Source organism: Callionymus lyra, chromosome 3 (assembly GCF_982586985.1).
Source record: "Callionymus lyra chromosome 3, fCalLyr1.hap1.1, whole genome shotgun sequence".
NCBI classification, from domain to species: Eukaryota; Metazoa; Chordata; class Actinopteri; order Syngnathiformes; family Callionymidae; genus Callionymus; species Callionymus lyra.
In genome coordinates, this window is record NC_141820.1 from 9,008,424 (window position 1) to 9,033,892 (window position 25,469).

At 36.8% G+C, this 25,469-nt stretch overlaps 1 protein-coding gene across 2 annotated transcripts; it reads left to right on the top strand.

Moving 5' to 3' along the window:
* The first annotated feature begins 1,794 nt into the window (after positions 1-1,794).
* Positions 1,795-14,691, top strand: LOC148083224 (catenin beta-1-like). 2 transcript variants are annotated; one of them, XM_087786368.1, is made up of 17 exons: positions 1,795-1,919; positions 3,910-3,959; positions 6,250-6,459; positions 6,541-6,791; positions 6,899-7,137; positions 7,745-7,946; positions 8,227-8,371; positions 8,894-8,997; positions 9,079-9,213; positions 9,316-9,519; positions 9,594-9,752; positions 9,833-9,952; positions 11,455-11,605; positions 11,709-11,830; positions 13,331-13,391; positions 13,540-13,735; positions 13,812-14,691. In XM_087786368.1, exons 2-16 carry the CDS (start codon positions 3,947-3,949, stop codon positions 13,728-13,730), a joined length of 2,307 nt encoding a protein of 768 aa, XP_087642494.1. In that variant the 5' UTR covers positions 1,795-1,919; positions 3,910-3,946; the 3' UTR covers positions 13,731-13,735; positions 13,812-14,691. The 2 variants fall into 2 exon arrangements, with proteins under 2 accessions (XP_087642494.1, XP_087642493.1); XM_087786367.1 differs by having other exon boundaries at positions 8,894-9,213.
* Positions 14,692-25,469: the final 10,778 nt, after the last annotated feature.

Consider the following 25,469-nt stretch of genomic DNA (forward strand, 5'->3'; position numbering starts at 1 on the left):
TCAGCTTCTTTGTGTTCTTCTACTGAATCCATGAAGTGTTTGTATTCAACTCCCAATTATTTTTTTTTACCCAGAATGCTCTTAAAGTTTGGTAGAAAATAGTTGGTAATCTTGAACCACTAGAATAGATATAGTTGATATATAGATATCAATACTGATGGTAGTTACGATATGATTTAATTCTTTAAGATGAATAATGTCTGGTATTTTAAGTAAAGATGCTTGAGTTGGTTAATGCATCAACCAACTTAAACCTCCTCCATTTATGGCTGGTTAGTTGCTCTAAACCACTATTGACTCATCTAACTCCAGCTGGTATCCTCAACTAGAACTACCATACATTTTTTATTTGCCGTGTCAACATAACAATTTAAATGGATATCTATTAATTCATACATTTTTCTATTTATCTTTTTTCTTTTACCACAGACTTTTAAAATAACAACTTTAAAATGTCAGTCAACACTTTCTAGGGTATTTTGTTACAGACATTGTTTGAATGTTTCGTGATATTCTGGGTTATAGTATAATGGAAACTATTTGGTACCCACTTGGGAAAGCTATATAGATTACGGAGCTTCAAAGTGTGTTTTTACATTTCAAAGCTCAAAGTGGTTATTTTTCCTTTTTGGTCTCAATATTTTCATTGGTTGTTTTCCAAACTTGAATATGACCATCCACTTAAATTGGTCTAAAAATGGCAGAGCCTGGATCCACACAGAGCTGGACATTCCTGGGAAGTGTGAAGGGAAAGTCGACACTGTATCAACTGTAGTGCCTTATAATATGTATATATACATATATATTACATATTTCCTCATATCTTACTATCTAAATTATCTCCATGAAGTACGTTGAGTGGCCAAACATCATCAGAACACGACTATTAACCCCTTTTTTTAACTACTCCCTGATACTCATTTAAAAAAGAGATAACAAATGGAATCTTTGCTTATATATTTAAGACAAGGTGGTGAAAGGTCATCATTTAATGTCTTCGATACTTTGAAGTTGAGATCTGCAGATTTTTTTTCAGTTCCCAAAAGAACAATGTTGGTACGATCAATTAAATGAGAATTTTGAAGACTTCCAAAGATTTACTGAACACATACGTAGGTCGAAGGTAAGTGCTGGTTTTATACAGTATACTTTGGTTATATTAAGAATAAATATATTTCTCTGAAGGAAAAAAAAAGAGGAAATATCACAGAATTCTGGCTCATAAATGCATCTGCTACGTCACCAATTAAAAAAAACAAGTTTACTTACATGTCTTCCCTTGGTCCGGCCCCAAGATATGTATTAGACACTATTAAGCAAAGTCCAGGATACAATCAAAAGGGGATCTTGGTACGACTAACTGAGTCTATGTCTCTTTTAAATCAATTTTAAAAGCTTTCTTTATAGTGATATTTGCTTTTACCGCTTAACCGGATTCATGAAATAGTTTTTACTTTCTTTTAACCAGTTTACCTTAATGTTGTTACATTGTATTAACTCACTGCATTTATTGTTCATCATATTGATTTTACTATTGTGTTGACTTTAAATGGAAATGTAAATAATAATGATTTCAATGTAAAGCATGTTAAAGTGAATCTTTGAAATGGTTGTGATTATTTTTATAAAACACAATTGATCCAGGATGTAAATTGTGCGTTGATCATATTTAAGAATGCCTTTTAAATCGTTCGCTGCAACAACTTTTGCTTTATGGGACGCCCTATTTTTTCCCAGTGCGGCAGGATACTAGCTCTTTCCGCCACCGCGCAGGCGGAAGCAATATCTTGTGGCGGAGCAACTGCGGGTGTGGTTCGGACTTAAACGGGTGCTTCTCCTCGCAGCTCCTTCCCAATTTTCAGCCCCAGCGAAAAGGGAAAAATCCCCGCTAGAAAACACGGAGGAGCCTCTATTCTCTGGTGAGAGCAATTCAAACTCACGCTATTGTCTGTGTTTGTTTGTGTAATGGAGGCGGAAAAAAAAGGCATCTTTAGGTTCCGGGAGGTGATAATTCGACTGGTGGGTTCGACAGCTAAGCTAATCAAATCAACGTGAAAAACCTCCTTTTTTACGCACATTTACGTTTTTATTCACTCACCTTGACGTTGAACTTGGCTTTAAACGTTTGACAAAGGTTAGAGAAAAGACTTTGTCAATGTGGCTGAAGCTCTCGGTGATGTTTGTTTATGTTAGCTAACTAGCTGAGTAGCACGTTAGCAGTCGTTCAAGGTAAGCTAGTCAACCTGTAAGCTAGCGCGGGATCACCGTCGCTTCGATGCAGGATAAAAATGCAGGAAAAACGACAAACCTTTGGTAATATTTTTTGGATGAGGGGGTCGTTCAGGTAGCTGAGCTACATTGAGAGGAGGGGGTTATGGAAGTGAATGCAGGGAGGAGGAAACCAAGCCTTTTTAAAAAATAACTTTATTTTCACATCAAGTTCAAAGCATACAAATATAAACATCATAAAGGTAAAATCCCTTTATACACCCAATTTTTACAATTTTAAGGATATACAATACAAAAAGAATATATAATAATTTAAATTGACAAAATGGACAAGTAGTAAAATATATAAATACAATATTATATAGAAAAACTTGATAGGAAGGGGTTGAAACCTTTTATAATAATTCGAAATTTCACCCATTTTCTACTCGCCCTCATGTAGACTAATTGGGATTATTTCATAGTAATACTTTTTTGGATAAGTAGGCAGAAAAGTATGTCGTGGTGACTAGGGATCACTTTTCTTTAACCAAAAAAAGACACTTAAAAAAACACCCAAATACCTCCAAACTGCTTGATTATACCCTCTTGTGTTAAAGACCTGACTTGAGAAATTGGTTTGAAATAAATTAAATAAGTCTATAGTTTAATCTTTTTACTTGTAGCTGAAGCTCCTAGTTTCTTGGGGTCAATCTGGGCATTGCGGAGACACTGGGAGCTTTTTGCTACACAATGGGCTAAAAAAAAATATTGATTTGTTACATTTTCTGGACAATTTATCATGTTGGGGCTTCGATACAAAAGGGGGATGTTAAAGACAAGCAGTTTGCAAGTATTTGGGTGTCTTTTTTTGGACGAAGAAAAGTGAGCCACTGTTGCTACGTCTTGTGGACACAAAGCTTTGCTTAAAACTCCAAAATGGAGAAGATCACTCTAAAAAAATAATCCCAAACATTGAGTCAAAATTAAGGTGAGTATAACTCTTTTAATTTAAAATGGATTGCAGGCATTAATAGGCTTGCATGTCTTTTGTTTAGATTCATGTTTAACAGATTTGAAATGTTCAGTTTCAAAGAAAAAGTATTCCCAGGAGTATTTCATTAACAAATAGGTTTGCTTGGTCTTCATGTAAGGCAAATGTAAAAACTATTCCAGATTGTATCAATAATTGTTATTAAAACTACATCTCTCGCTGAAAAAACCTTACCCTTGTGGCAAAACCATAAGAAATATTCTGTGTGTTCATAGTGATATTAAAGAACACTACAGGTAGTGTCTATAACTATCGAAAACACATTTTAATAAAGTCTTTACTTGGATGGATTTTATAAAGAAGTTTAAACGGGAGAGGAAACCCAAGCTGCGAGGTCGGAACTTGGCCGTGGTCTAGGGGGGGAGGAGGAGGAGGAAAATATGCCTTTGATGTTCGCTGCTGCTGAATGGAGAATTGTGTTCGAGCTGGCCTGGAAATACCCACCGCTTTGCTCTCTCGGCATTTCCCCCCTCGTAGCTGCATTAGCAAACCAAACAGTCGCCCTGAGTGCGAAAAAAAAAAACCTGGCCCAGGTAACGCAAGCTTAGAAGACGAGCCACGGCGGATTAATGATTACTTTGTAAAGGAAACGTTTAGTTTGAGGTTCTTTCTCGTCGTCTAAAGTCACCTACTTTCCATCTACACAGATACATCTGCTGTGCGGACTGAGCGCAGGCGACAACAATGGCTACCCAGTGTGAGTATAAAAATTTAATTGGTGTACCCGTTCATTATGGTGTTGGTAACACTTTGTAAGCGGTGTTCGAGCTTAGAGGAAAATGCATTTCATTCCAGGCTCTAATTCATATGCATTGGCAGTTTGAGGCTCTGTCCAAACGGAGCCTGGGTTAGTAGAATTTGCCCAAATAAAGCTCTTTTATCGTCTCGACTCCGGCGTTTTCAGTCACTGAATTTGCACTTTAATCAATCGTTTCGAGTGGATATCTTTGAAATTCTTCTTCCACCTCGGCTGAAGCACAACTCTGTCCAATAATGGCGGACAATAGCATGTGTTTATAAACTAGGGGTGTCAGTCTAGCCTTTACTGCTGCACGTTTTGCTGGTTGTTTATTGATTAAGAGCTGTTTAAATTGAGATGTATGACCCCTTTAGTTGTTCTCTAGCCAAAGCACTATAGAGATCATAAATCTCACGACGGTAACACGCCTTGAGTACATTTAGGATGTTGACACCCCTGATGTAGAGCTCATGCCGTCAGCCCCTCTTTAATTATTATGAGCAGCAAGTGTAAATGTTGTGAACACATAGTCTGATACGACTCCCATCTTTACTGTGCGCTGCTTGAAACTTTATTTTTATGTATTCTGAGATGAAAAAGTACTCTTTTATAAACCTTTGTCTAACATAACATTTTCCAAATTTTCACTCGGTTTATACGCTCTACAAAACTTGCATAATCTGAACAACATGAAATTATTAGTCTTTACTCGGCCTGTAAAAATTCTAACATGCGTTAAACACTACAAACCATCCCATAGCCTTGTCATTCTGGAAGGCTATAATACATTACACCTCCTCTGACTGTGCTTTGTCGCCGCCCTCGTCTGTAGTTTCGTTTTCCACAGAACAACCCCCTCCCCTCCTCCTTTTTATATACCATAGTCCGTTGGACAATAAAGGCCCAGAACACGGCGCTTTGATGTTCACTGACCCAATCGGGTTACAAAACACAGTGGGCTGATTCATGCAGTAGGATTTAGACGTGGAGTTCAAATTAATTTAAATATGTAGTACTGTATGCAAAGAAAAAAAAATGCAGAAGGTGAAGCGCTGCATGACGGGGGACTACTGCCGTTTAGGTTATAGTTGATGAAATGACTGCAACTTGAGATGTTTTAAATGCTTAGAATTGTAGCCTTTCAAAATATATTCATTACAAGCTTATCTCTTTATGATTCAAAAACAAATCATTTTTTGAATTTCAATTGTCTAAAAATTATAGGGCAAACAGAGCCTCTATGTTAGTTATTATATTAACCGATTAGCATTTTTTTTATTGACTCAGTGAATTGTCTAGTGAGTTTTGTGGCATTCAATGGAAAAGGGTCTTTGAGTGAAGCTCATTTTCCAATTGGTGTTTTAAAAATGCATGTAAACACCATATTATGAGGATAGGAGAGAAGATCATTATGACAACCTGTAATTGCTGGTTTGACGGAGATCAGACTAGGAAATATTCGCTTGTGTTGCATTTTAAGAAAACTGACAATTACAATTCGAATAAATGGTTAAGACTTGTACTCAAATAATACATTTTATTGATGCCAATTTATGAGCGATAATTTCCCACGAACATTACATGCGTAGTAGGACAACAGCCAGTGGGCTTTGTCTGGCTATTCTGTTTTAAATATCTTTTGAATTGGTTATTTTATTGCCGTCATTAAAATAAAGAGTACTGAGAAAAAAGGCAATCAAACGACTTATAACCGTATTAAATGATGCATTGGTACTAAGATATAGATTAAGCTTAAATAACATCTGTATATTTACATTTAAAACCACATAAACAAATGAGCCAGTCATCAACTTCAAAAGTCCTCACCCTTTAATATCTACAATAGCTAACTTGTTTGTTTTTGACTACCTGTAAAATTGTACATGAAGTGACATTCATTGATCATCCATGTTCTGCTCAAATATTCAGTGTGTGTACATTCATTTACAGTTTAGAAATAAGTCTGTGCAGCCTTTTGCTGTCTATACAATTTTTTGCCAGGTGATTTGAATTGCAAACCACCATACATTATTTGATAGTTAAGCCTGCCAAAAACATTGCTTGTGCTGCCAGGGCAACTGTGCACTTGGACATTATGTTCTCCACCAACAGTCTGAACAACAGTGAATCTGATTTAAACAATGCACTCTCAAGCGCAGCCAGTACAGAATACAAGGGAGGACTTGGCATTGTTCATCGACTCAAAAGTTTTGTTGCTCATTTTTGTGTTTTTGTCTCTTCTGCGCAGCTGATTTGATGGAGTTGGACATGGCGATGGGCGATAGTAAAACCGCCGTCAGCCAATGGCAGCAGCAGTCTTACTTGGATTCAGGCATTCAGTCTGGAGTCACCACCACGGCGCCATCTTTGAGCGGGAAGGGGAATCCAGATGTCGAGGAGGACGACCCAACTCTCTATGACTGGGAGTTCAACCCACCATTCACCCCAGAGCCCACAGGTAACGTGGATATATATATGATCAATCGTCGAATGCATTTAGTTTGATTGTTAGATTGAATTGTTCTTCTTTTTATCAAAGACATGGAAGGTTATGCTATGACTCGCGCTCAACGGGTGCGTGCTGCCATGTTCCCTGAGACCCTTGAGGAAGGCATCCAGATCCCACCGACACAGCTCGATGCCGCTCACCCCACTGCCGTGCAGCGTCTGGCAGAGCCTTCTCAGATGCTAAAGCACGCCGTGGTCAACCTTATTAACTACCAGGATGATGCCGAGCTGGCCACCCGCGCCATCCCTGAGCTCACCAAGCTGCTCAACGATGAGGACCAGGTAGGATTTTTTTTACTGTATTTACTTAAGGTTGGTCCGCATCAGTCCCTTTTCAGAAGCTCGTGTTCGCCGTCCATGAGTTGCCGCTCAGTTCTGTTGTCTTTCAGGTTGTTGTGAACAAAGCTGCCGTGATGGTGCATCAGCTGTCAAAGAAGGAGGCATCGCGTCACGCTCTCATGCGCTCGCCACAAATGGTTTCTGCAGTGGTCCGTGCCATGCAGAACACTGTGGATGTGGAGACCGCTCGGTGCTCTGCCGGCACCCTGCACAATCTCTCGCTCCACCGCGAGGGACTCCTCGCCATCTTCAAGTCTGGAGGCATTCCTGCCCTCGTCAAAATGCTGGGGTAGGAACATTTGGTGGTTGTGCATTTGTCTGCCATTCAGTATACAAACTGGCACAACCTCTTTAGAGGTGGATGGACTGATGGAACTTGTTTGATCCCTTTATGAATATTCCTTAAGGATGTTATGGTTGCGCTCACCACACAGCAGCTGACAGAAGAACATTGTTTAAAGAATGAAGTGCACAATAAACCATGAGATCATAAATAATTAATAAAATGAATTAATATTACAAAAGGTATTAATAAGAAATGGTGCCGTTCTTACCAATGTCTAAGTTGAGTGGATACAATCATAAATATAATAATATGAACAAGTGGCAAAAGATTCCAATACAGTGTTCCGCAGCATATTAATGTTAGAAATCATTAGGTGTGTCATCTTAAGTTCAGTTATCCAATTTGCCAATTATGTCGGAAGCAATTAACGATTCTTGCACCTTGACATTTAAAAAAGGTTTCTTTGGCTAAATCTTACAGAAGCATCTGTAAGGCTATTAACAATTTATTGTTTCATAGACACTAATTTTTATTTTTTAATTAATATCCAGATGACAAAACTTCCCATCCTCTGCTAAATGTTCTGAATCTCCTTTTTAATTCTCTCCAGCTCCCCCGTTGATAGCGTGCTGTTCTACGCCATCACCACGCTTCACAACCTTTTGCTGCACCAGGAAGGCGCCAAAATGGCCGTGCGCCTGGCTGGAGGACTGCAAAAGATGGTGGCTCTGCTTTCCAATACAAACGTCAAGTTTTTGGCAATCACAACCGACTGCCTGCAAATTCTCGCCTACGGCAACCAGGAAAGCAAGGTGTGTTTAGAATAAGCCTTTCAGTAAAATATCGGTCGTGATAGTGAATGTTTCTAGGTGGTTGCTAAATTATAACCTCATTGACTTGTTCTTACACTTTGTGTTTTGCACTTTTGACTTTGAGGGTTCCTTTGACCCCTCATGCCATTGAAAACCCTTCTTACTAACATCAGTTTACTTGCCCCCCATAGATTTTATTCTCGTTAAATCTTTCCCCGTAATTATTTTTTCAGTCCAATGAAAAAGAAGGCCTTCATACAAATTGTTTTGCATGTTTCAGCTGATCATTCTGGCCAGTGGAGGTCCTCAGGCTCTTGTCAACATCATGAGGACTTTCACGTACGAGAAACTGCTCTGGACCACGAGCAGAGTCCTCAAGGTTCTCTCCGTCTGCTCCAGCAACAAGCCTGCCATCGTGGAGGCCGGTGAGTACAGACAAACACACACACTCCCTGCACTTAGATTGGCTTGTTTGAAAGGGGATTACTACACAAGTAGGATGGATGGATAGTACTTGGATCTTTTGAGAAATTGGTATGCCAAGAGACAAGGGAGCTCACGGATCGATAAAGGTAGAAGGTATGAGAATATAATGTGCAGTAGGAGTGTGTATTGGCAAGAATCTGGCGATAAGATGCGGATCATTATGCATGCGATGTATTGCGAACGGCCAGAAAAAGCGTATCTTTAAAAGAACAGCAAATGAATGAGCAAATACTATTGTAATTTGTAGGAAAGTGTTTCTCAAATTATGAGCAAAACTGTAAACTTGTATATTAACAATGAAGTGCATTAACAACCTGGAGCCACATGTAATATCCAGTATCTGTGAGTGTTTATATTTTAACTTTAAACTCTGTTTTAAAGCCAAGATTATGCTATAAAATTAATGCATTTCACGAATATCCTGTTTGACACATTTCTTGAACCTTGTTCTCCGGCTCTAGGAGGCATGCAGGCTCTGGGGCTCCACCTCACGGACCCAAGCCAGCGTCTGGTCCAGAACTGCCTCTGGACTCTGAGAAACCTTTCAGATGCTGCCACGAAGCAGGTGATGATCATCACGAGACCAGTCGTGTTATTCATGGACGCCCCATCATGTAAATCTAATTTGACGTCCTCACTCCTGCAGGAGGGAATGGAGGGTCTGCTGGGGACACTGGTCCAACTGTTGGGAAGCGATGACATCAACGTGGTGACATGTGCTGCTGGAATTCTCTCCAACCTGACCTGCAACAACTACAGCAACAAACTCATGGTCTGCCAGGTAAATCCCGACTAGTTTATCTCAACTACAATTCATTTGATGAATCTTCTCTGTGTTTATTTGTATTATTTACTAAAGTAAATGTTCTTCACGGCATCACAGGTCGGAGGAATCGAGGCTCTGGTGCGGACTGTGCTGCGAGCCGGCGACAGGGAAGACATCACAGAACCCGCCGTCTGTGCGCTCCGACACCTGACTTCCCGGCACCAAGATGCCGAGATGGCCCAGAATGCCGTGCGTCTTCATTATGGACTTCCCGTCGTGGTCAAACTCCTACACCCACCCTCCCACTGGCCACTCATCAAGGTTTTTGAAGCGCTTTTGTCATTTTTACTTATTTTCAGGCCTTTCCTTTATTGACGTGTTTTCCTCTCGTTTAGGCCACAGTGGGTTTGATCCGCAACCTGGCTCTGTGTCCAGCCAATCACAGCGCTCTGCGCGAGCAGGGAGCTATCCCTCGGCTGGTCCAGCTTCTGGTCAGGGCTCACCAGGACACCCAGAGGCGCACCAGTATGGGAGGCAACCAGCAGCAGTTTGTGGTGTGTATACTAGTAATAGTCTTGTTTAAACCTTAAGTATTTTTGTCTAATTTCCCTCTGAATTTCATCTTCAAACACAGGAAGGAGTGCGCATGGAGGAGATTGTGGAAGGCTGCACTGGAGCTCTGCACATCCTGGCCCGGGACGTCCACAACAGAATTGTCATCCGGGGACTCAACACCATTCCACTTTTTGTCCAGGTGAACTAGCCTCCCTTTTTTTAACGACTACTGCAGGACTTCTGTGAATGCATTACACTTATCTGATGAAGCAAACGACACTGGAGTTCCATACTTTGCCTCCTTGATATAGATTGAGTCACTATAACGGCAAAGATGGCGGCGCACAATTGTGCAGTGGCTTCTTGAGCTCCTGGGTTGATGTTAAATAATGTAACCGTTGTGATTATTTGGATCATAATTTTTCACAATGAACCTGAAGTTTGTGTGTCAGCTGAACTGATCATTTTGAAAGACCAGCAACTCCTTAGTCCGACTGACTCGCCTGAGGTGGTCCTGGTTAGTTTGGCATGGAACAAAATAAGCTAAAGGACTGACTTGCTTTGGAAGCTAAATGCTAGCAGAGCAGCTAACACACTCCCTGGTAAACATATTTGCTCTTAACAACAAGAAAAAGCTACTTTAACAACATCTTCCATATCAATGGTCTACACTCTTCTGTGTGGACTGATGCTTCTGCGGTTCTTCTTCCTTCATGTTTCTCATGTTGTGGCCGTCATTCCCAGACCTCACAAACTTTTGAATATACTAATCCTTGAAGGTCTCGTATCCTGTTTGGGCCAATTGAATCAATGAACCTTATCGATATGTTTCCCCCACATATTCATATGACATATTTGTTGTACCCAGTGGAGTTGGTAAAAAAAAGCCGGTGTCATAAGTTAAATTATTGCAGTATCTAGAGCTGAAATGCCTTACAAACTATCGAATCTCAAAATATGTTCACTAGCTATATAAGTGAGTAATTTATATTTGAAGAGAGCTTTTCCAGACAAGGGTCACAAAGTGCTTAAACAATCAAAACAATACTCCAATAAAATGTATGCTAAAAGATCAAATTAACACTACCAACAACACAGGAGTCTCAGAAAATCTAGGAAAAGCACAAATAAAAGTGTCTTCAGATGTTTCTTGAAGGAGTCAGTAGATCAACAAACACAGAGATGGTTCCACAGCTTAGGAGCAACAGTCTGGAAGGATTTCTCTCCTCTGGTCCTGAACCGTGTTCAGGAACCATCAGTAGATTCTGATCCACAGACCTCAGAGCCCGAGCTGGGGTGTAAGTCTGGATCAGATCACTGATGGAAGGTCTGACCATAAATAGATCTGAAAGTAAGAACCAGAATTTTAAAGTTGATCCTGAAAGAAACTGGAAGCCAGTGAAGATTTTTAAGGATCGGAGAAATGTGAGTTCTTCTACTAGAGCAGCTCAGAATTCTCGCTGCAGTTTTGTATTAACTGCAGGCGAGACACATCCTTCTTGTTTAGACAGGAAAACTGTTGCAATAGTCCAGACGAGAAGAAACAAACACATGGATTATAAGATCCAGATCATGCTGTGACATCATTTTCCTAAATTTCACTACATTTGCCATGTAAGAATCTCTGGTGTCCTGTATCCATAGTTTTGTCTTCCCTGTGATGTAAAAGTCTCTTCTCTCATCTATATGCTGTGCCTTCAGTTGCTGTATTCTCCAGTGGAGAACATCCAGCGCGTGGCTGCCGGCGTCTTGTGTGAACTGGCTCAAGACAAAGAAGCTGCTGAGGCGATCGAGGCGGAGGGAGCGACTGCACCGCTCACAGAACTTTTGCATTCCCGCAATGAGGGAGTTGGTACGTTTTTCTTTTTTTTTTTTTTTTTTTATGAGGGGGGAAACGAGTGGTTGCATTTTGCATGTTAGGATTTTGTATAATCTTTCATGTTTCTTGTCTGCAGCGACCTACGCAGCAGCTGTCTTGTTCCGCATGTCTGAGGACAAACCTCAGGACTACAAGAAGCGTCTGTCTGTGGAGCTCACCAGCTCTTTGTTCAGAACCGAGCCAATGGCCTGGAACGAGGTACACGACACGTTTTGATCCTTTCTTACGCTTGAACAAGTGGGTTGTAACTTTGTGTTTTTGTGGTGATATTCAGTTGAACTGTCCATTATTTAAAAAGACTTTGAGAATTTAAAAACGTAGAAAAGCGTATAGACTTAAACCATAACACATTTGTTAGTCGTTGCCAGTCGCCCTTTGTATATTTACTTTAAATCATAGATTCAGCTTTTTATTTGACTGAAGCCGTATTGAACTTGAAACTTTTTTTTAAAATATATTTGACCTTAATTTGAATCAACCGACTTTTATAACTTTGTAAATATGCACAGAAGGATCATGACTCAAACCTGTACTTGACTTTATCAACGTTCACAACCGTATTCCAGTTTGAACCTGCTTCTCCTTTTATAAAGTTATAGTGATATTTCGCCCTAACTTCCCTCGTGTTTTACACAGTTATGTCGACCGAGGTTTAGGATTATTTTCAGAGTAATCTGTTCTTTTTAGAGTGAGGTTTGTTTATTTTAATGTAGCAACTGGAGCTCAGTTGTCTTCGTCTTCATCTTCGTCCAAAAAAAGACACTTAAAAACATCCAAATACCTTCATACTGCTCGTCTGTAACGTCCATCTTGAAACCTTGACGTGAGAATATCCAAAATATTACTGCGATGTACCCGGAGTACTTTTCTCCGTGTAGCATTTTAGTCTTCAAGCGTCTGCTGTTTTTATTTATTCAAGCTTGTCCTTGCTTTTCTGGATTTCCTGTAGTGTTATCAGTTTTATCTTTAAAGTATATATTTTATTGTTTTGATTGTTTAAGCGCTTTGTGACCCTGGTCTGGAAAAGCGCTATATAAATAACAATTACTTAGTTACTTACTTAGAAACAACTGCGATATTTTAAGCGTGAATGTGTTTTTTTATCCCTTGTATTTTTGCCCAAATAAGGATGTTCCTGTAAGAAAATGTTATGTTTATTTTAGAGAAAATGATGGCGGTGTTGTTGCAACACATGCGCAAAATGTACTGGAATAATTTTAAATTGTTTTATTTGGCAAGATGAACCAATGTGCAGGTGTTACTGGAACAAAACATTCTGTAAAAGAGTAAAATAAAGGCACAATCATGTTCTCCTCTGCCTAAGACTAAATTAGGTTGTGTTTTTACCTAAAAAAGGAAATCAAAGAAACTCACTCTAATGTGAAAATCGTATAGTCACTTGAGGTTCGAAATGTAAAAGCTGAGCGTGTGACGTCAATTTGATTCAGCGAACATCGACTCGACTGAGATGGATTTCAACGACAAACTCTGCTTGATCCTCGTGCGAGAGGAAGTCACGGAGTTATTGTCAGAGTGAGGTTTATCTTAACAATTGTATTTGTGGTCAAATAGTCACGGTAACCATCAGAGAATTGAACCATATTTACCGGTAACATTGCTTCCCTTTAAAAACGTGTTGGATATCTTGTATAAAAGTAGTTACTTTTCCACTCGTTGAGCTTTGTCGCTCTCTTCCAGACCGGAGACCTGGGACTGGATATGGGAGCTCAGGGAGACCCGCTGGCCTACAGGCAGGATGGTGAGCTTCCGTTCCGATTCTCCGAAAACCATGTTTTTAGTCTAAAAATGACAAACTAAACCCGAGGGATCTGAGAAAGCTGAGGTTGCAGGAGGAAAAAAAAAATCATGGAAATTTATCCTGAAACTGTAACTCTGCCCCTCGTCAGACGGAGCTTACCGGGCTTATCCCGCCGCGTACGGTCAGGACTCCTTGCTGGACCCCATGATGGAAGGAGCCGACTACCACACCGACGCGTTGCCCGACCTGGGCCACCACACGGACCCGCTGCCGGACCTCGGCCACAGCCAGGACCTGATGGACAGCAACCAGCTGGCCTGGTTCGACACTGACCTGTAGGATTGGTGAGTCCCTCCCTGTGAGACCCCGGTGCCCGACGACCCGACCCCCTGACCCTCTTTTCTCCTCCTCCTCCTCCAGTTGTATGCTGAGAAGAAGCCGCGTTGTGATTGGCCCGTGGAGTTTTGAAGAAGGCGATTTAGAAACTTTGGCGTCCAGGACAGTGCCTGACACGAGCGGAACAAAGATGGTTGCCACAGGAGCGTTAACGTAAGTTGTACAAAGAAGGTGTTGAGCTGGAGTTGTGGTGCGCGGGGGGGAGTGATCACGAGGGTCTCGGAGCAGGTTTCATGTATAAACGAGTGCACACCGGGCGGACACTTGTGTTTTTTTTTAGCCTTGCCTGTATTATCATTATCTTTGTTTCTCTTTTTGTATTCTTTTGTATTACTCATTCTGTGTTTAAGGTACTGACCCAGCTTGCCTTCGCAATAGCCATCTTCGATTTCTCTTCAGAGCTAAAACAAACTCTTTTGTTTTTTCTTGTTTTTGTTTATTTTTAAAAACATATATTTCACGTAGTGTTTTAAGTTATAGTGATTATATTACAACGTTCATCTTGGTTAACGGCCGAATGTGTAGAACACTAATAATCAAATGAATCGTACTCGACAACTTACAAGTGTAACATTGTGTAGTTTTTGTTCTTTTTATAATCTCGAGAAAACAAAATGGAGAATTAAGAATTCTTGATGCTCCTCGAAGCATAAAACTGTCAAGTGTCACAAATGTTTTAAAGGGGGGGGGCAGAGGAGAGGGGGGCGGGCGGGGCGGGGGGGTAAAGTGTTTTATATACAGTCTCACTGGTAGTTACTATTTTGTATGCTATGGTGGAGACGAGTGGCGACGCCATCACTGGTGGTCTCGTGTGTCGATGGTAGCTTGATGGACCAGTCGTCGTCCTGCTGTGATACTGTTGGAGGTTGTGACACGACTGATCAATAAAGTACATTTTATTTCATTCGGGCTCTTGTGTTGTGATATAGTAGCCGTTTTTATAGTTGACATTAAATGTTACACATTTAAAAAAAAAAGTGAATTTTGATTGGCAACAAGTTTTATATAAATAATAAAGAAAACGCATTAGATTTAATTAAAACGTATTGATCAGAACAGCAGGCGGATATAAAGAGTTCTTGATCCGTGACTCTTAATAAATAAAGATATAAAACTGTTTAAAATGAATGTTTGTATTTTATTTTTTTTTACAAATATTTTTATTTAAAAAGATCGAAACATTTTAATTTAATGGTAATAACAAAACAAAAAATGCAATCATTTAATTATTGAGAAAATACTTAAATTCTTAAACATTTGAATAATGAAAATTAAAAGTTTTAATTTAGTATTTCACTGATCTACACTTTATAAACATGAGAATTAATCCGCTTGAATTTTGAGGCTTTCATGGAACATAAAATGACCAATACTAACATCTTAAGCTTTTCTTTTTCTTCAATCATGAAGACTGATAAAGACTTTTAAAATCACTGAAATAAAAAATGACTATTATGACAGTCGAGTGTTTGACTACATAAAGAATAAAGAATAAAGCACTGATGTAAACGTACAGTATGTTCATGATAACTTCACCATGAAAGCAGCGACATCTTGCTGAAGCAAAACAACAATAACTTTTCTTTTTATCCCTTTTTTAAACGTCATCCTACACAAGTAGAGATTTAAAACTGTTGGATTTATACTGAGGGTTGGATTGAAATTAATATTCAACATGACACAATATGGTGGATTAAAGAAAACGTATAATTCCAGTTTCATGGGGATAATGGATCGTTGGCTTGAAACAACAAAGAGATTTACAAACGCGTGTTGTGTGAAAACAAACCACAGTACATGTAAAAGTCCATAATAAACTGCAACAATTTATTTTGTGGATGATTTATATAAAAAAGAAAAAAGTATTGAGCTCTTAGTTCAGGTTAATTTTGCAACAAACTACTGTCCTAAATGATGAGCATTTCTAACCCTTTTTTTTGACAACGTTAGTAGAATAAATAAAACACATTTACTTTTAGCATTAATGTGTAGCTCTATAATAAACGTCTTTATAAACGTTTACAACAAATAATGGCCAATACCTGCTTAAATGTAAAAGTTCAGTAGAGTTCAGTGATTTTATTTTATTTTTTATTATTATTCTATTCAGGCATTATCCTGTGTACCTAAAAAAAATAAACTTCTTTATAGAAGCAAATATTTATTTTTACTACATCAAATCATCACAAATACTTTAAATACTGTAGTTCACTCCAACTTAAATTATTTGATGGAAAAAAGGGGGTTTAAATCTTTCACATAAAATATTTACCACTAAAACTATTAAATATATAATACTTGTTCTTAAAGTTTTTTATTTGTTTTCCTTTAATATTAGACGAACTTTAAACATAAAATAAATTTTCCTAATTTCCCTAAATGTTTATTTTTCCCTAATTTTGTAGTATTATATACAAGTATTTATAAAAATATTTCCTTTTAAGAATTGTGTAGATCTAGAATAAAATAATTTGCAGAAACTGCATCAAATAATCACAAATACTTTGAGGAATAACTTTTCAGGATGATGGTTTATTTTATTTTAGAACAGAATTTATCCAAAATATCGCTTTGATCTAAATTCTTTATTGAAACATATTTATTTCGCTACATCCAATAATCACAGATACTGTTGAATAAATTAGCTTTTTTTTTTGTTAGATTTAAACAGTTTATCAACGTTTTGATTATTATGTAGATTTATGTAGATAAATCTATCGCAAATAATTACAATACTTTTTTATTAATATAATAAAAGAACACGTATTTTTGGTTAATATTCTAACACATTTCAACCAAAGCAAAAAACATGAACAGAAAACCATGAGCATTGTGGGTAAAGCTAGCGCTTTGTTGCATCCGTTTCAATGAAAATTCTGCTAAAATAGTGTAAAATACTTCTGTATTATATATGTATGTGTATTTTTATGCAGCATGTGTTTTTTAAATCCATTTTAGCATGTAGTTCTATAATCTTATTTTAGTTTAAATGGTATTTTACTACATAAATAAAAATGTTGCTGAATAACAAGTTCAACTTTCATGGTTTTATTGAAAAATAAAAAGTGCTCAAAAAAGACAAAAATAAAGAAGAGAAAAGGTCACAGACGAAAACAGAGAGCATTGTGGGTAAAGGCAGCCGCGGGGACAGACGCGTGGCTGTAACAAGGAGCAGGGCTGGAGTAGACCGGGAGGGAGTACTCGGAGGGGATCCTCTCGCTGACTGTGCCGCCCCCTGGTGGCGAGCAGACGACAGCAGCCGAAGGTGGAAGAAGCTGCTCCGAGTCCCAGAAGCTGCTCTTGGTGGGAGTGATGGAGGCCTGGAGCTGCAGGCTGCTCAGAGGGGGGACTCTGGGGGTCCCGGCCGAGGGAGGCTCTCTCCTCAGCAGGGACTCGATGGAGAAAGGACCCCTGAACTTGCCCCCGCGCGTCCGTCTGTCCGGCGTCTCCGGCGTGGACGAGAGCTCCGGGAAGAAGTGCAGCAGTTCCTTGAAGTGACGCTGAACCATCTTTGTGCTCACGTGACTCAAGTCCAGTTTCCAGTAGTTCCTCTTGCTGCTCAGGTGGTTCAGAGGAACCTGAGACCACATGACACCGTCAGGAGGAACCTTTCACCTCTGACCTCTGTTAGCATGTTAGCTAGCATGAGTTAGCAGCTAGAAAATAATATTTAATTTGACAATTGTTTGATTTGTAACAAAAGTACAAATTTATCTTTGTGATTCAAACATTCTGTACTTGGTAATAAACATTTAAAAAGTTTTGTCAGAATTAGTTTGAATTATCTCTGTTATTGTCTTAGCATGTTAGCTAGCATCTTCGCTAGTCCCAATTAGCAGCTAGAAAATAACATTCAAGTGGACAATTTTTAAAGTAGAAAATTAATAATTGGTTACAAATTACATTAAAAAACAGACGGCTAACTCAAATAAATGACTATTAAAATACAAATTCACTACAAGCAAAAGAAAAGTTGTTAATTTTTTTTAAAACAAAATGTAAATAAATTATAATTTATATTTTATTCATTTCTTATGTTCCTTCGGTTAAATTGTTCTTTTTTAAATTCATTTAAAATCGACAAACTACAGGTTTATTTAAGTCAAATATTAACAAACATTAAAATTGTTTGTTTGACATTAAAGTAAATATGACGTGGATTAGATATTAAATCAAGCTCAACTATAAGAAATAGTGAAAATGCAGTTTCATAAATGTACGTCTATTTAGGTTTTAACTTAAAACAAGTTATACATATTAAATGCAAAATTAAATGTATTTACTTTAAGTGTTTGGTTAACGTTAAACTAACTAATAAACTAATATTTCGTTTCATTTTCATGTATAATTTCATAAACGTATTAGAACTAATCATGTGGATCAAATTCACTCATATTTACCTTTATTTTTAAACAAATAAATGTAATTTCTGCTCATATTTAAACAAACAAACCCACGTGTTACATTTAAAGGTTTTAAATCCAAGCAACAAGAAATAAATCAAATCTAAATTTCGATCCAAATATTAAGTTTAAATAGTTTTACGTGTAACTTATTATAACACTATACTGTAGAGCGTCAGCAGGACAGGTGAGCTCACCTTGACGAAGCACTGGTTGGAGGACAAACACACTCTGATGGTGTTCTCCACACTGCGCTGCTTCTCACAGAGCAGAGGATCCAGCTTCTCCATCAGCTGCGAGACAAGACTCGTCACACTCTGCACGACAACACCTGCTTCAAGAGCTTACCTGGCTGAAGGTGAGCCTCTTGTCCGCGGACCACTGCAGCACCAGAACGATCTTGGCCAGGTAGGTCTTCTTCCTCAACGTGTCCCACTGAGACCTGCTGACACATGGAGGCAGCTGAGAGCCCAACATCACGCCGTGGGTCCCTGAACGCATCACTGCTGCCTTTAAGGACGGAGGCCCCGACATAAAGAGGGTGTGCTCTGTAGGCTGATAGAAACCTCTCTGATGGACTAATGGGCCATTAATGTTGGGGGCGGAGCCACAACCTTTGGGGTCTAAAGTGAATTAGCATGTCTTTGGTGGACTGTCATGTCGTGAGCTAAAAGTTAATTCCTTTATTTAAAACATTAATAAAAAATATATATATATTTGAACTACTTTTAAAACTAACTTTTATTGATGATTTAATGACACAATAGTTCGTATTTATCCATCTAAAAATCAATTAAATATGTAATTGTCTTTTAAGGAAAACGATGAAATAAGATCTGCAGTTAGTTTTCTTTATTATTTTCCTGCGTTTAATGTTTTGACCCCCTTAACCCTTTTGTTATCTCGGGGTCAAGATGAACGATGTTTAGCATTTTAGCTAGCATGAGTTAGCTTCTTCACTAGTACCCATTAGCAGCTACAAAACAACATTTAACTTGACAATAGTTTGAAGTAAGAAATTAATAATTGGTTATAAATAACGTTAAAAAAACAGACGGCTACTAACTAACTTTATTTTTTTTAATTGATTTGAAACAAAAATCTTCTTTGTGATACTGAGTGAAAACATTGTATAGTTGGTAATAAACATTTAAAAGTTGTGTCCGAATATTTTTGAATTATCTCTGTTAATGGTTTAGCTCTCTCTCTTGTTATTGCTAGCTAGCATGCGTAAGCATCTTCGCTAGTACCAATTAGCAGCTAGAAAATAACATTCAAGTTGACAATTTTTAAAGTAAAAAATTAATAAATGGTTATAAATAACATTAAAAACAGACGGCTACTAACTTACTTTATTTATTTATTTTTAACATTTATTGCAATACAAATTCACCACAAGCTAAAATAAAAAAATATATTTTAAAGTTATTGATTTTTAAAGCAACGTAAATAAAACTAAAAACATTTGTTTATTTACATTTTATTTATTATGTCATTATTAAGAAATTTAAAATCAACAAACTACAAGTGTATTTTCAAGGTCAAGATGAACGACCTCCACCTCTGGCTGCCTTCGGGTCACCTTGACCCTGATATAAGACAAGGGTTAAAATGTATATTTACACAACTGGAATGTTGCCTCGTCCAATATAATGTAGAAGGAAACTTCAGTTTTGTATTAAGATATTCACAGAAAATGCATAGGTTAAATATGTATACTCTAAATTATTATTGTTAATTAATGTTAATATTATTTTAAGGTTTTCTTTGTTAAGATTTTTAGACACAAGAGTCTGACGTTTTTGCACTGATAATAAACCTATGAACTCAAGCAAAAAAAGCTTTAAACAAACAAACAAAACATTTTCAGACTTTAATGGCTCGAAAACATCTAGTTGGTGCTTAAACACATTGCAATTTGACAACTGTAAACAACCGACTATTAAAGTTGACAACATTCCTGCTAAATCACCCTGAAAGTTGTCGTTTTGAAGATCAACTACATTAACACATTAACTGATCCTCATGTGTCATTTACATGTTACCCAATATTACAACATTCAACTTATACAACGATACGTTTTATAGCCTTTAACTGCCTTTTAATGTTCATTTATTTTATATAACAAACTTTGATTATTTGACACAAAAATCTCAGTTTCTAATATTCCTGAGTTTAATTGAAAATCAAATATTATATATATATTTTTTCTATCCTAAGACACATTTGTGTTTGACTAGGTTTAGATAAATTCAGCTCTGTTAGCGTCTTAGCATGTGTTAGCATCTTTGCTAGGACACGTTAGCTGGATAATAAACTTTAAAATGGTTTGGTTTTGAAACTAAACTAGAAAATTATATTTGTTATACTGAGTGAAAACATTGTGTACTTGTTTATAAACAATGAGCAAAAAAACAAATGTGAGCTTTTATAGAATATAAACTGACATAATCACTGCACTTGAAGCATCATGTCAGTACTAAATATATAATATAAATACATGTTTATATGGATGCTTGTTAAATATTTAATTGATTTGTTTTGTTTGCTTACTGTCGAATATTAGCAGAAATAAGTTTTATTTTGTCAAACATAAAAGTTAAAAAGTGTGGATAAGATCTTAAATAAAGCTTAACTATGATCAATTATGTTTATTAATCAAAATGTCCACTTGTTTTTTTACTTAAAATAACTCTTGACTAGAACTGTGTAATATTAAAGTAGAGGCAATTATATTTAAATAAGGAAGAACAATATTATATACATTTGACATGTATTAATTTAAATCATTAGTTGTGGTTGATTCGAGGGGAAATACTAAATAAAAACTTATATAAAAGGGGGATTAGATACAGTTGAAAGTGGTCATTAAGTAAACAAAGGAGACAGCCGTGAGAATAATAGAAATGCAAACGTGGGAAAAGTGAAAACTGTTGGAATTTCACTGTGATGTTTGTTTTTCTTGCAGCTCAGTATTTTTCATGTGTTTTGAAATGAAATAAATGTCTGATACAGATTATTAACACAATCTATATTCATATATTCAAACATAAATGTTTCTAAGTTGAATCTGATTTATAAATATTATTCTATATTCATTCTACACTGAAACAATATTAAAGATAATTTATCAATGCCAACTATGTTCAGGTGAAAAAAATATTTCATATTTAATGGCTTCAAAGTGATAAAACAAAAACCTGTAGTTAGTGCGGAATATATTGAAATTTGAGAACTGTTCCATTAGAAACTGATGCTCTCGAGAAAACAACCCACTATTCAAGTTAACAACATTCCTGCTAAATCACCCTGAAGGTTGTCGGTTTGAGGATCATCGACCTCATTAACACATTAACTGATCCTCATGTGTTACACAGTATCACAACCTTCAACTTATACAAAAAAAACTTTTATAGCCTTTATCTACCTTTTCATGTTGATTTATTTTATATAACAAACCATTATTTGATACAAAAAATCTCGAGTTTAATTTACAGCATCTAAAAAAATGCAACCTTTAAATATATATTTATATATTTAACCTATTTATATTTGTATCATTTTAAGGAAAATAGAAGTAAAAGCAATTTGTATGTGTCAAAGATATTCCTAAATAAAAATAACGTGGAGATATATTTTTTAAAATGTTTTAAACTGTTCAACATAAATACATAACTACATACAAACTACAACTAAATATAAATCAAAATCATTAAACAATTTCCCGAAGAGATAATAGATCAATAGAAGATCAATAAAGTTTTTACCTTACCTTACCTTTAAAATACTAGAATAATAAAAAATACTGTCGGATACTTTTCAACAAGAGACCAGGAGAAGTAAGTAACCGAGGTGTTAAATTACGCATTAAATAAATAATTCATGGTTATGTTTTAAATCAGTTTTGTTCAATCGTTGTTTCTTGGCTCGATAAACAAACCTGTGACCTCCGTGTGACCCCTTTTGTAAAATAGGAACATATATACATAATTCGATTCACACATTTATTTCTAAAAATTTTAACTTTTATATTAGTATTTAATCTTTGTAGATGTGTTCCCCGAACAAAACAAAAATATTAAACGTACTTTTACACTCATGTTTTTTTTAGTTTCTTACCTGTGAGTGACGGTTGTAGCTCCTCCCCCAACACTTCAAGACACTTCAAGTCCGTCTGTTTCTATAAAAGCCTGTTGAAAAAAAACACCTTCTCTCTGCGCCTCCGTCCTTAAAGGCAGCAGTGATGCGTTCAGGGACCCACGGCGTGATGTTGGGCTCTCAGCTGCCTCCATGTGTCAGCAGGTCTCAGTGGGACACGTTGAGGAAGAAGACCTACCTGGCCAAGATCGCTCTGGTGCTGCAGTGGTCCGCGGACAAGAGGCTCACCTTCAGCCAGGTAAGCTCTTGAAGCAGGTGTTGTCGTGCAGAGTGTGACGAGTCTTGTCTCGCAGCTGATGGAGAAGCTGGATCCTCTGCTCTGTGAGAAGCAGCGCAGTGTGGAGAACACCATCAGAGTGTGTTTGTCCTCCAACCAGTGCTTCGTCAAGGTGAGCTCACCTGTCCTGCTGACGCTCTGCAGTATAGTGTTATAATAAGTTACACGTAAAACTATTGACACTAAATATTTTTATCGAAATTTAGATTTTATTTATTTCTTGTTGCTTTGATTTAAAACCTTTAAATGTAACACGTGGGTTTGTTTGTTTAAATATGATCAGAATTTACATTTGTTTAAAAATAAAGGTAAATATGAGTGAATTAGATCCACATGATACAAGTTAGTTCTAATACATTTATTAAATTATACATGAAAATGGAACGAAATATTAGTTATTTTAACGTTAACAAACAATAAATGCATTTAATTTTGCATTTAATATGTATAACTTGTTTTAAGTTGAAACCTAATTAGACGTACATTTATGAAACTGCATTTATTTATTTTCTACGGACAAACAATTTATTTTCTTTAAAGTTGAGCTTGATTTAAGATCTATTTCACATCATATTTAATTAATGTCAAACAAACTGAAACAAAATGTAATGTTTGCTTATATTTGACTTAAATAAAGCTGTAGTTTGTTTATTTTAAATGTCTTAAAAAAGAACAGTTAAACCAAAGGAACATAAGAAATGATTAAAATAAATATTTACATTTTGCTTTAATAAATGAGCAACTTCATCTTTGTTTTTTGCTTGTAGTGAATTTGTATTTTAATAAAGTAATATATTTGAGTTAGCCGTCTGTTTTTTAATGTTATTTGTAACCAATTATTAATTTCCTACTTTAAAAATGAATACTTGAATATTATTTTCTATTGAATTGGTACTAGCGAAGATGCTAACGCATGCTAGCTAACATACTTGGACAATAACAGAGATAACTTAAAAAAAAAAAGTTTATTACCAAGTACACAATTTTCAATCAGTATCACAAAGACACATTTTTACTTTTGTTAAAAATCAAACAATTGTCGAGTTAAATGTCATTTTGTAGCTGCTAATGGGTGCTAGCTAAGAAGCTAACTCATGCTAGCTAACATGCTAACAGAGGTCAGAGGTGAAAGGTTCCTCCTGACGGTGTCATGTGGTCTCAGGTTCCTCTGAACCACCTGAGCAGCAAGAGGAACTACTGGAAACTGGACTTGAGTCACGTGAGCACAAAGATGGTTCAGCGTCACTTCAAGGAACTGCTGCACTTCTTCCCGGAGCTCTCGTCCACGCCGGAGACGCCGGATAGACGGACGCGCGGGGGCAAGTTCAGGGGTCCTTTCTCCATCGAGTCCCTGCTGAGGAGAGAGCCTCCCTCGGCCGGGACCCCCAGAGTCCCCCCTCTGAGCAGCCTGCAGCTCCAGGCCTCCATCACTCCCACCAAGAGCAGCTTCTGGGACTCGGAGCAGCTTCTTCCACCTTCGGCTGCTGTCGTCTGCTCGCCACCAGGGGGCGGCACAGTCAGCGAGAGGATCCCCTCCGAGTACTCCCTCCCGGTCTACTCCAGCCCTGCTCCTTGTTACAGCCACGCGTCTGTCCCCGTGGCTGCCTTTACCCACAATGCTCTCTGTTTTCGTCTGTGACCGTTTCTCTTCTTTATTTTTGTCTTTTTTGAGCACTTTTTATTTTTCAATAAAACAACGAAAGTTGAACTTGTTATCCAGCAACAAATTATTTATTTATGTAGTAAAATAAACATTTAAACTAAAATAAGATTATAGAACTACATGCTAAAATGGATTTAAAAAACACATGCTGCATAAAAATACACATTACATATATAATACAGAAGTATTTTACACTATTTTAGCAGAAGTTATCATTGAAACAGATGCAACAAAGCGCTAGCTTTACCCACAATGCTCATGGCTTTCTGTTCATGTTTTTGCTTTGGTTGAAATTTGTTAGAATATTAACCAAAAATACGTGTTCTTTTATTATATTAATAAAAAAGTATTGTAATTATTTGCGATAGATTTATTTTAAGTTCATTCTAGAGCTACATAATAATCAAAACGTTGATAAACTGTTTAAATCTAACAAAAAAAAAGCTAATTTATTCAACAGTATCTGTGATTATTGGATGTAGCAAAATAAATATTTACGTTTCAATAAAGAATTTAGATCAAAGCGATATTTTGGATAAATTCTGTTGTAAAATAAAATAAACCATCATCCTGAAAAGTTATTCCTCAAAGTATTTGTGATTATTTGATGCAGTTTCTGCAAATTATTTTATTCTAGATCTACACAATTCTTAAAAGGAAATATTTTTTATAAATACTTGTATATAATAATACAAAATTTGGGCAAAATAAACATTTAGGGAATTAAATGTATTTTATGTTTAAAGTTCATCTAATATTAAAGGAAAATAAATAAAAACTTTAAGAACAAGTATTATATATTTAATAGTTTTAGTGGTAAAGATATTTTATTTGAAAGATTTAAACCCCCTTTTTTCCATCAAATAATTTAAGTTGGAGTGAACTACAGTATTTAAAGTAGCAATAACAAGAGAGAGAGCTAAACCATTAACAGAGATAATTCAAAAATATTCGGACACAACTTTTAAATGTTTATTACCAACTATACAATGTTTTCACTCAGTATCACAAAGAAGATTTTTGTTTCAAATCAATTTAAAAAAATAAAGTTAGTTAGTAGCCGTCTGTTTTTTTAATGTTATTTATAACCAATTATTAATTTCTTACTTCAAACTATTGTCAAGTTAAATGTTGTTTTGTAACTGCTAATGGGTACTAGTGAAGAAGCTAACTCATGCTA